Source organism: Coregonus clupeaformis, chromosome 15, assembly GCF_020615455.1.
Source record: "Coregonus clupeaformis isolate EN_2021a chromosome 15, ASM2061545v1, whole genome shotgun sequence".
Classification (NCBI taxonomy): domain Eukaryota; kingdom Metazoa; phylum Chordata; class Actinopteri; order Salmoniformes; family Salmonidae; genus Coregonus; species Coregonus clupeaformis.
In genome coordinates this window covers 63,843,570-63,855,676 of record NC_059206.1, presented here as the reverse complement: position 1 = coordinate 63,855,676, position 12,107 = coordinate 63,843,570, and the positions used below count along the sequence as shown (strand labels likewise).

General features: G+C 46.1%; 1 protein-coding gene across 4 annotated transcripts in view; it reads right to left on the bottom strand.

Moving 5' to 3' along the window:
- The window catches only part of LOC121548236 (casein kinase I), a 50,876-nt gene that overhangs the window by 7,042 nt on the left and 31,727 nt on the right, over positions 1–12,107 (bottom strand). For 2 of the 4 annotated variants that reach the window (XM_041859642.2, XM_041859643.2), the window contains exons 5-12: positions 10,430–10,581; positions 9,832–10,066; positions 7,783–7,868; positions 7,619–7,703; positions 7,260–7,408; positions 7,051–7,158; positions 5,096–5,203; positions 2,890–2,996 (exon numbers count right to left, since the gene is read on the bottom strand). In XM_041859642.2, coding sequence (XP_041715576.1) covers positions 2,890–2,996; positions 5,096–5,203; positions 7,051–7,158; positions 7,260–7,408; positions 7,619–7,703; positions 7,783–7,868; positions 9,832–10,066; positions 10,430–10,581 — 1,030 coding nt within the window. The remainder of the gene's footprint in view (positions 1–2,889; positions 2,997–5,095; positions 5,204–7,050; positions 7,159–7,259; positions 7,409–7,618; positions 7,704–7,782; positions 7,869–9,831; positions 10,067–10,429; positions 10,582–12,107) is intronic. The other 2 variants (XM_041859644.2, XM_041859645.2) reach the window with 1 other exon arrangement.

The following is a 12,107-nucleotide window of genomic DNA, read 5'->3' as shown; positions in this document are numbered from 1 at the left end:
TGGGAAAATCAAAGGGCCAGCGGAAAACCTCCTATCAAAAGGGTATGTGAATGAACAAGCGGGAGACAAACCAATCACCTAACAATTTCAAACGTGTTTTATAAAGCCCTTTTTACATCAGCAGTTGTCACAAAGTGCTTATGCAGAAACACAGCCTAAAACGCCAGAGAGCAAGCAATGCAGATGTAGAAGCACAGTGGCTAGGAAAAACTCTAGAAATGCAGGAACCTGGGAAGAAACCTCGAGAGGAACCAGGCTCCGAGGGCTGGCCAGGGATACATGCACAGTGTGACTGAATCTAACTGAGGTGGGGGACAACAGACACTGGGGGATTAGATTATATCGAAGGACAACACACTCAATGTTGGCATTCACTATGCTGGGTATGTTACAGGGATTTCATCCACAATTACTGACTAGTAGGTGTATCTAATTTAGGGTAATCCTAGAGATGATATTACATGATATGCATTGAGTTTTGATAAGCTCATTGCATTATAGTAGTTTTATTTTGTTCTTCTCTTGCTGCACTGAGCCTAGGAGAAGTGAGAGGACATCTGATGGGGGGGATAAAGGAGCAGTCCCAACCTTAACAAAACAAAGGATTGTAATAGGGACACGCAGGACACAGGCTTAGAAAGTACACAATCAGGAAGCAACACAGAGAGGGGACAGTGTAGGGAGAGACCTGAGAGAGAAAGAGAGAGAGAGAATGAACAAGACAGACAAGGGATGTACAGTTGAAGTCGGAAGTTTACATACACCTTAGCCAAATACATTTAAACTCAGTTTTTCACAATTCCTGACATTTAATCCTAGTAAAAATTCCCTGTCTTAGGGTCAGTTAGGATCACCACTTTATTTTAAGAATGTGAAATGTCAGAATAATAGTATAGAGAATGATTTATTTCAGCTTTTATTTCTTTCATCACATTCCCAGTGGGTCAGAAGTTTACATACACTCAATTAGTATATGGTAGCATTGCCTTTACATTGTTTAACTTGGTTCAAACGTTTCGGGTAGCCTTCCACAATAAGTTGGGTGAATTTTGGCCCACTCCTCCTGACAGAGCTGGTGTAACTGAGTCAGGTTTGTAGGCCTCCTTGCTCGCACATGCTTTTTCAGTTCTGCCCACAAATGTTCTATAGGATTGAGGACAGGGCTTTGTGATGGCCACTCCAATACCTTGACTTTGTTGTCCTTAAGCCATTTTGCCACAACTTTGGAAGTATGCTTGGGGTCATTATCCATTTGGAAGACCCATTTGCGACCAAGCTTTAACTTCCTGACTGATGTCTTGAGATGTTGCTTCAATATATCCACATAATTTTCCTTCCTCATGATGTCAACTATTTTGTGAAGTGCACCAGTCCCTCCTGCAGCAAAGCACCCCCACAGCATGATGCTGCCACCCCCGTGCTTCACGGTTGGGATGGTGTTCTTCGGCTTGCAAGCCCCCCCCCTTTCCTCCAAACATAACGATGGTCATTATGGCCAAACTGTTCTATTTTTGTTTAATCAGACCAGAGTACATTTCTCCAAAAAGTACGATCTTTGACCCCATGTGCAGTTGCAAACCGTAGTCTGCCTTTTTTATGGCGGTTTTGGAGCAGTGGCTTCTTACTTGATGAGCGGCCTTTCAGGTTATGTCGATATAGGACTTGTTTTGCTGTGGATATAGATACTTTTGTACCCGTTTCCTCCAGCATCTTCACAAGGTCCTTTGCTGTTGTTCTGGGATTGATTTGCACTTTTCGAACCAAAGTACGTTAATCTCTAGGAGACAGAACGCGTCTCCTTCCTGAGTGGTATGACGGCTGCGTAGTCCCATGGTGTTTATACTTGCGTACTATTGTTTGTACAGATGAACGTGGTACCTTCAGGCGTTTGGAAATTGCTCCCAATGATGAACCAGACTTGTGGAGGTCTACAATTGTTTTTCTGATGTCTTTGCTGATTTATTTTGATTTTCCCATGATGTCAAGCAAAGAGGCACTGAGTTTGAAGGTAGGCCTTGAAATACATCCACAGGTACACCTCCAATTGACTCAAATGATGTCAATTAGCCTATCAGAAGCTTCTAAAGCCATGACAATTTTCTGGAATTTTCCAAGCTGTTTAAAGACACAGTCAACTTAGTGTATGTAAACTTCTGACCCACTGGAATTGCGATACAGTGAATTATAAGTGAAATAATATGTCTGTAAACAATTGTTGGAAAAATTACGTATGTCCTAACCGACTTGCCAAAACTATAGTTTGTTAACAAGAAATTTGTAGAGTGGTTGAAAAACGAGTTTTAATGACTCCAACCTAAGTGTATGTAAACTTCCGACTTCAACTGGATGTGTGTGTGTGTGTGTGTGTGTGTGTGAGTGAGTCAGTGAGAGACAAGGGATGTATGTGAGAAAGAAAGAGGGTGGAGAGAGAGGGGGGAGGGAGAGAGCGAGAGAGAGAGAGGGGGAAGGAGGTAGAGCGAGAGATCAAGACAGACAAGGGATGTATGTGTGTGAGAAAGAGGGTGGAGAGAGAGAGGGGGGTGAGAGAGGGGGAAGGAGGTAGAGAGATAGAGATCAAGACAGACAAGGGATGTATGTGAGAAAGAAAGAGGGTGGAGAGAGAGAGGGGGGAGGGAGAGAGAGCGAGAGAGGGGGGGGTGAAAGAGAGGGGGAAGGAGGTAGAGAGACCGAGAGATCAAGACAGACAAGGGATGTATGTGTGAGATGGAGGGTGAGAGAGAGGGAAGGAGGTAGAGAGAGAGAGATCCAGAGGGTGGAGGAAAGAGCAGAATAATGAGAGTAAGAGTTGAGGAGGAGAGGAAAGCAGAGGGAGTAGAGTTGGAGAAAGAAATTGAAAAGGTTAAAGGGGGAATATGAGCTGATACATACTTGGCCTCATCCACCACCTCCACCTCGGCCTGGACTGTGATTGGTGCATTGGAGTGGGCTGCCAGAGGGTCATCGGCATTCAGCTCCCCATTGGTTGAACTGACCACCTGTGGCACACGGAGAGAGGGTTGATTCAGGTGGAGTCACTGACCGTTTCCACATATTCAGCTCATTCATAAAAACACAACTTCAACCCTCAAACACAGAGCCAGTACATGACACACACACACACCTGTGACGTATACGGCAAGTAATACCATCTATTGTGTTCTGTAACAAAATCTTATCAAGCTTTGTCAAGCAGTTTTAGCTTTTCACATTTTGAAGAAATAAATACTCTACGATCTTAAATTAACCTCTCCGAATATTTATCAAGAGGTGTGAGTAAAAGGTGCATCATAAATGTATTAGACCAGACATTAAATCACACTATACTGAAGCCCTACAATGCATTAAAGGAAGGGCACAACGTATGACAGTCAGAGTCCCACACACAGGGGCATTATTTGATGATGATTTACCCTCTTTAGGTTTTATTTCATCAAAAACATGCATTGCTAGGCCTTCCGAGTGGAGCAGCGTTCTAAGGTACTGCAGTGCTTGAGGCGTCATTACAGATCCGGGTTCAATCCCGAGCTGACCGGGAGACCCATGAGGCGACGCACAATTGGCCCAGCGTCGCCCGGTTTAGGGGAGGGTTTGGCCAGCCTGGATGTCCTTCTCCCATCGCGCTGTAGCGACACCTGTGGCGGGCCGGGAGCATGCACGCTGACACGGTCGCCAGTTGTACGGTGTTTCCTCCGACACATTGGTGCGGCTGGCTTCCGGGTTACGCGAGCAGTGTGTCAAGAAGCAGTGCGGCTTGGCAGGGTCGTGTTTCGGAGGACGTATGGCTCTCGACCTTCACCTCTCCCGAGTCCGTACAGGAGTTGCAGCGATGGGACAAGACTAACTACCAATTGGATATCATGCAATTGGGGAGATTTTTTTTTGGAAAAAAGTAAACAAATATATAAACAAAAAAAACATTGCTAAACCAAGTCAACTCATCACTGCACCCAACACAACAAGGATCAACCTGGTTGTATAATGTTAGTTTGTCATGGTTATTAGGTTATTCAATTATAACATCTGACCTCCTAGTGTGTGGCTCTCCTTTTCTTTTTCAAGTGTTCTACTCCGCTAGCCAGCACCTCTCCTAAACAGGTGTTCTACTCCGCTAGCCAGCACCTCTCCTAAACAGGTGTTCTACTCCGCTAGCCAGCACCTCTCCTAAACAGGTGTTCTACTCCGCTAGCCGGCACCTCTCCTAAACAGGTGTTCGACTCCGCTAGCCGGCACCTCTCCTAAACAGGTGTTCGACTCCGCTAGCCAGCACCTCTCCTAAACAGGTGTTCTACTCCGCTAGCCAGCACCTCTCCTAAACAGGTGTTCTACTCCGCTAGCCAGCACCTCTCCTAAACAGGTGTTCTACTCCGCTAGCCAGCACCTCTCCTAAACAGGTGTTCTACTCCGCTAGCCAGCACCTCTCCTAAACAGGTGTTCTACTCCGCTAGCCAGCACCTCTCCTAAACAGGTGTTCTACTCCGCTAGCCAGCACCTCTCCTAAAGCCAGCACCTCTCCTAACCAGGTGTTCTACTCTGCTAGCCAGCTCCTCTCCTAAACAGGTGTTCTACTCCGCTAGCCAGCACCTCTCCTAAACAGGTGTTCTACTCTGCTAGCCAGCACCTCTCCTAAACAGGTGTTCTACTCCGCTAGCCAGCACCTCTCCTAAACAGGTGTTCTACTCCGCTAGCCAGCACCTCTCCTAAACAGGTGTTCTACTCCGCTAGCCAGCACCTCTCCTAAACAGGTGTGCTACTCCGCTAGCCAGCACCTCCCCTAAACAGGTGTTCTACTCCGCTAGCCAGCACCTCTCCTAAACAGGTGTTCTACTCCGCTAGCCAGCACCTCTCCTAACCAGGTGTTCTACTCCGCTAGCCAGCACCTCCCCTAAACAGGTGTTCTACTCCGCTAGCCAGCACCTCTCCTAAACTCTCTCACACACACACTCAAGTATGCCACTGATGAGTAACGTATGCCATTGACATACTTGTGGTGGACCGTGGCACACCATGTGAGGAAACAGGGGAAGGAAGGCGGGTTGGGATCGGAGGGGAAGTGGACAATCGACTGATGGGTCAGTGTGGAGTTGTAGTTGTGTACCTGCACTGAGCCCCCGTGCCTGTCCGATGCCAGGTGGGAGGCCATGTAGGAGGAGTTTGTCCGACTGGGCTGCACTTCCCATGCTCCCCTCCGGTCGGAAGCTGCCGTCTGCTCAGGGAGTTATGGTGGTGATGGAGGGGAAGGGGAGCGAGGGTGGGGGCGGGGTTTAAGCGTGTGTGGGAGCGGGGCCAGACCAGGTGTCATGCAAAGCGGCAGGAGAAAGGAAAGAAAAAAAAGAAAAAAGCAGAGATGAATAAAAAAAGGCGAAGCAGGAAACTGCCTTAGTGACCGAGGGCCGGATACTAACTTGGCGATACGCACATTCCACTCAAACATTTGCTTGAATCTCCCCCATTTAAATCAATGGGTGATCTACACAAAACGAAGTTCGAGTAAGGCGTGCGCTTCACAAGTTGGGATTTGGCCCTGAGTGACCCAGTCATCACACTACAGAATAAACACAGGGCAGTTGACTACATAAAGGATACAATCAACGGGACTGGAACACATGAATAGGTCTCTTTTGGCTGTTTATTTAACAGAGTAAGAATTCTACGAGTGTCTGCATATTAACTAGCAACATTCAGTGTGTGAGCTAGGTTCAGACTGAGATTTCCCATTGTGATGTGACTGTGGTGAGGTTATTGTTAACTTCCTCAAAGCCTGGTTGCTCTCCCTGGTATTTGGCCTGTGTTGAGGAATGCATGCAGAGGTGGCATGTGCAAAAGGTTAAGGTAGCCCCTTATAAATCAAATGCTTGTCAAAAGGGTTCCTTTATGACATGTACAAAACCACTGTGCACTGGCAAATAAAGGTAGCATATCAACTTACTTTCGTAAGAAAACACAATTCTACATAACATTTTGAACCAGGAATTACAAAAAAGTTTCATCCCGACATACCTTTACTGCTCCTTTAAACGCCAGAAGATTTATACACATGCATCTTTGCCATTACGTGCATCAAGCAAGCTCCGCAGTCTAGCAGGCTTAATAAGCTCCGGAGTCTAGCAGGCTTAATAAGCTCCGGAGTCTAGCAGGCTTAATAAGCTCCGGAGTCTAGCAGGCTTAATAAGCTCCGAGTCTTGCATGCTGCTCCGGAGTCTAGCAGGCTTAATAAGCTCCGGAGTCTTGCATGCTTAATAAGCTCCGGAGTCTAGCAGGCTTAATAAGCTCCGGAGTCTAGCAGGCTTAATAAGCTCCGGAGTCTAGCAGGCTTAATAAGCTCCGGAGTCTAGCAGGCTTAATAAGCTCCGGAGTCTAGCAGGCTTAATAAGCTCCGGAGTCTAGCAGGCTTAATAAGCTCCGGAGTCTTGCAGGCTTAATAAGCTCCGGAGTCTTGCATGCTTAATAAGATTCACAGTTGGTGGCAGCTGTGGGATCCAACCACCATTGTTTATTTAACAGAGTAAGAATGATGAGTCTGACTCAGTGGGTTATGGCCTGGAGCTGCTGTGGTGCCTCCCCACCACACCCAAGGGACCCACTCTGTAAACTCACCCCCACCACAGATTCTAAAACTTGCTCCTCAGTAAGTAGGAGGAGGAGGGGGTCAGTGTTGGAAGATGTAGGCTAATCAAATCAAGCTTTATTTATATAGACAGGGATGCAACGCAATGAAATTCCCAGGAAAAAAAACTAACCAAAAAAGAAATTACAACTGAAATATTTACTACACAGAGGATAAAAAAACAAAACAATAAAAACTGAAAGACTAAAAAGCACCCTAAGGAAAAGCAGAGTTAAATGCGTTTCAAGATCCCTTTGAAATATGTCCACAGTTTCGAACCCCCTCAGGTTCTCTGGCAGGCAATTCCAGAGGCTGGGGGCATTGTAACTAAAGGGGTAATGTAGCAGCCGTTATGATCCTTGAGCCTTAATTGAAAAATACTGTGGTTAGGGCACAGTGTGGACCATCAGTGTGGATCAGGGCTCTTCAGAGCAAGTTCAGCTTACCTGATTCCTCATGGGTTGGTGCTGCGAGGGCCGTTCTCTGTGTGGGTGGCTCTCTCTGGTGATGGCAGAAGCCCCAGAGTCCATGTTGACAGTCCCTACTGGTGTTGGCTATGGGGTACAAGAGTAAACCAATGTTATATTGTAGCTAAAATACTTAGGCCTGCTCTATGTTTTCCCCCCAATATTAGCCAGTGAGTGGCGTTACATACTATCTGCCTGCCGACCCAGTCGTAGGTGTAATCGAAGGTGTATCCTTTCCGTTCAAACAGCTCTGTGAACAGGGTCCTCAGGTATTCGTAATCAGGCTTTTCAAAGAAATCCAACCGCCTCACGTAGCGTAAATAGGTGGCCATCTCCTCTGTAACAGCAAACACCAATTGCAGATGTAGATTTGAACGTGTAATGTGAGGAACAATACAACATCCTGAAGTGTAGTCAAGGGGCGCCAAAAGCACTCCTCGCTTACATGTGGCTAAATTACCATGATCAAACTGTTGTAAAAAACCCAACAAAGTGTTGCATTGAAAAACAGCATTAGATTTAGATGAGAGAAACAGTCAGGCTGTACCTGGGAAGCTCTCACAGAGAACCTCAACGGGAGTGTTTCTTTTTGTGTCGCCGATCTTCTGGTATCGTTCTTTCAGTGTATCAGCCTGTCAAAGACCCACATAAAACATCTGTATGTTGCTACAAACACAGCACCAGCGTGAAATCTCAGAGGACGTCACATACCTTTAGTCCTTGCCACGGTAGACTCCCACGGAGGAAGTACATGAACATGTGACCCAAGGCTTCCAGGTCATCTCGACGACTTTGCTCTATTAATAAAAACAAGGGGGAGTTACTTAAAAAGGAGGAAAACGCAGTGAGCCATGATTAGAATTTCCTTAACTTGCTTTAACCCCAACCTTTATCTGGGAAGCTGCCTCCCTTTTTGTGATAAAAGTTCAGGGGCCCTAGTCACTCATAAACCCTGGCTAAGTTATACTTAGTATTTGCAACCTTGCCAACCTTAAATGAAAAAAAAAGCCCTGGACAAAGAAATGTTGCCTACTCATTGGCCAAATCCAAGGAGACATGATTTATCTAAAAGTACACTGCTCAAAAAAATAAAGGGAACACTTAAATAACACAATGTAACTCCAAGTCAATCACACTTCTGTGAAATCAAACTGTCCACTTAGGAAGCAACACTGATTGACAAATGTCACATGCTGTTGTGCAAATGGAATAGACAACAGGTGGAAATTATAGGTAATTATCAAGACACCCCCAATAAAGGAGTGGTTCTGCAGGTGGTGACCACAGACCACTTCTCAGTTCCTATGCTTCCTGGCTGATGTTTTGGTCACTTTTGAATGCTGGCGGTGCTTTCACTCTAGTGGTAGCATGAGACGGAGTCTACAACCCACACAAGTGGCTCAGGTAGTGCAGCTCATCCAGGATGGCACATCAATGCGAGCTGTGGCAAGAAGGTTTGCTGTGTCTGTCAGCGTAGTGTCCAGAGCATGGAGGCGCTACCAGGAGACAGGCCAGTACATCAGGAGACGTGGAGGAGGCCGTAGGAGGGCAACAACCCAGCAGCAGGACCGCTACCTCCGCCTTTGTGCAAGGAGGAGCAGGAGGAACACTGCCAGAGCCCTGCAAAATGACCTCCAGCAGGCCACAAATGTGCATGTGTCTGCTCAAACGGTCAGAAACAGACTCCATGAGGGTGGTATGAGGGCCCGACATCCACAGGTGGGGGTTGTGCTTACAGCCCAACACCGTGCAGGACGTTTGGCATTTGCCAGAGAACACCAAGATTGACAAATTCGCCACTGGCGCCCTGTGCTCTTCACAGACGAAAGCAGGTTCACACTGAGCACATGCGCGTGACAGAGTCTGGAGACGCCGTGGAGAACGTTCTGCTGCCTGCAACATCCTCCAGCATGACCGGTTTGGCGGTGGGTCAGTCATGGTGTGGGGTGAATTTCTTTGGGGGGCCACACAGCCCTCCATGTGCTCGCCAGAGGTAGCCTGACTGCCATTAGGTACCGAGATGAGATCCTCAGACCCCTTGTGAGACCATATGCTGGTGCGGTTGGCCCTGGGTTCCTCCTAATGCAAGACAATGCTAGACCTTGTGTGGCTGGAGTGTGTCAGCAGTTCCTGCAAGAGGAAGGCATTGATGCTATGGACCGCCCGTTCCCCAGACCTGAATCCAATTGAGCACATCTGGGACATCATGTCTCGCTCCATCCACCAACGCCACGTTGCACCACAGACTGTCCAGGAGTTGGCGGATGCAGGTCTGGGAGGAGATCCCTCAGGAGACCATACACCACCTCATCACGAGCATGCCCAGGCGTTGTAGGGAGGTCATACAGGCACGTGGAGGCCACACACACTACTGAGCCTCATTTTGACTTGTTTTAAGGACATTACATCAAAGATGGATCAGCCTGTAGTGTGGTTTTCCACTTTAATTTTGAGTGTGACTCCAAATCCAGACCTCCATGGGTTGATACAAAAATTATCAATGGAAATAAAATGTGTGATTTTGTTGTCAGCACATTCAACTATGTAAAGAAAAAAGTATTTAATAAGATTATTTCATTCATTCAGATCTAGGATGTGTTATTTTAGTGTTCCCTTTATTTTTTTGAGCAGTGTATAAACACCTCATAACCAAGTTTCACAACAACACTAGCATGCTGACAAAGCAGTGTCATAACTAATAACTACATTTAAAAATGTGCGTAAACCACCCCTTAGAAATTCTTGGCAAACCAGACATACCTTTTCCCAAATGTGTGTTAATGGACATGTATCGGGCTGTCCCGGTTAAGCTCTTGTGCTCCCGGTATGGGATGTGTTTTTTGGTTTCAGGGTCGATGTACTCTTTGGCCAGGCCAAAGTCAATGATGTGGATAATGTGGTCCTTTTTGCATCCTCCCCGTCCGATGAGGAAGTTCTCAGGCTTTACGTCTCTGTAGATGAGGTTTTTAGAGTGCACATACTCCATCCGGGAGATCTGGATAGGGACGGCACAGGACAGTCAGTAACAGAGTGGCCTCCTGGACTATGCATGGGTACACACAGACTAGACCAATAAGTTCAATCAAATCAGGGTTCAATAAGGAAACAGAAACTCTACCAAAAATCTGATCTCAGCAGGATTGGGGTCAATTATAATCCAATATTTTCCCGGGGATGAATTCATTACTTTAAAAAAAGCCCCTTTCCAAATCATGAATTGGGAAAAATAACTTTTCAGAATCACATTTTAAGTTCTCCTAAATTGGCCGAATTACATGGAATTGACCCCAACCTTCGAATTGCAGACCAGTTTGAACAAATCTGGTAAATATAGCATTATTTGATGTTGGGAACTCACCAGCTGAATGGCAATCATTAATACAGTCTTTAGTGAGAAGGTCCTGTCACAAAGGTCAAAGAGGTCTTCTAAACTGGGGCCCAGCAGCTCTAGGACCATGGCATTATACTTCCCACAGGGCCCAAAGTAGAACACCTGGGGCAGGCCTTCCGCTGAAAGAGACAGCGGGAGAAGAGGACTATTAGAACAATGAAAAGGTAGCTTCTAGTTATCGCCTTGTTGCCTGCTGACATAGTGAACCACGTGTAGTTGGTCTGACCAGTTCTTTCAGTAGACCATTTGAATTGTGTTACACTCCTGTGGACCCACGCAATGTAAGCAGCATGAAGTCCTGGGAATGAGAGGAGCTGTACATTGGAGACTGGCCTTGTGGGGGGAAAACCTAGTGTGTTATTTCTGCCTCGCCTGACAATGATGAGAGAGGTTGAACCCAGGGCAGCCACAGGCATCATTGACCTCAGATCAGCCAGATGGGAGGAGAAGCACAGACACGGAGGTTCAGAGGTCAGAGACCGCTGCCTGCCAGTTATGCACTAACCAGAGGAAAATGAGTAGTCTAAACCCAAACAGCCTGTGGAGATGGACGGCTAAGCACTGTTCATACGGGGTCAACTGACTGCAGTGTTGAGACTAATGCTCTATGTAGGATCTTACATTTGATCAACCTGTTGCAGGATAACTTTCTTGCAATGCAGGACATCTAACATTTGTACTGTATTTGAGGTTTAAAAAAAGGTTGCTGAAGTTTGTAATTTCCACTTTGAAATTTCAGACTTGATTTTCCATTATGAAAAATGTATCAACCCCTACAAAAATGACCATGAATAATAATAATAATAATAATAATAATAATATAATCCACATAATTCACATTTCCCATTGCAGCAGAATTATTTTCCTGCTGTAGCAAACTGGCTCAAATTAAGATTCTCCATGTGTATGTAAAGGTTGTGCACCTCATACAGTGGACTAACTAGGCAGCAGGTTGTGGAGCAGTGGTTCCCAAACTGTAATAACTCAGTCCGGCCTTCAACCTACTCTTGAAAGTTGTAATAGTAGAATGCACAAGGTGCAACTTCGAAATTCGGTAGTCCGTCATCAGTTTTCCTCTTGACATGTCAGTCACTGCATACCTTAGAGAGCTACAGGCCTCCTGTAGAGCATGGTGCATGCAATGCCAGGGTTGTGGGTTCGATTCCCACGGGGGGCCAGTATGAAAAATGTATGCACTCACTAACTGTAAGTCGCTCTGGATAAGAGCGTCTGCTAAATGACTAAAATGTAAATGTAATTTATAACTTGTAAGAAATGTGCAGATCAACGAGCCCATATGTTTTTTAGCAAAAATATGTTTTACACCTTAGATTTTGTTGCAACGTTTGAGTCACTCTAATAACACATTAATACACATTAGGCAGAGTGGAAACATATGTACAATTGCAGGAAATAAGCTTTAAACCTGCAACATGCTCTCTCTGTTAACAAGAGGGGTGTGAACAGTTTGTGTCATGAACAGTGCTTGTGCCCATAGAAGCAGACGTGGGGTGTGGGATGTTCCCCAATGCTGGAAGGGGGCCTGAGTGAAAACGTTTGGGAACCCCTGTTGTAGAGAGCTCATATGTTGACTTTCTAAAGGTTGTGTGAGGAGCACATCTTTAGGTTGTGTATGGCCAATGTG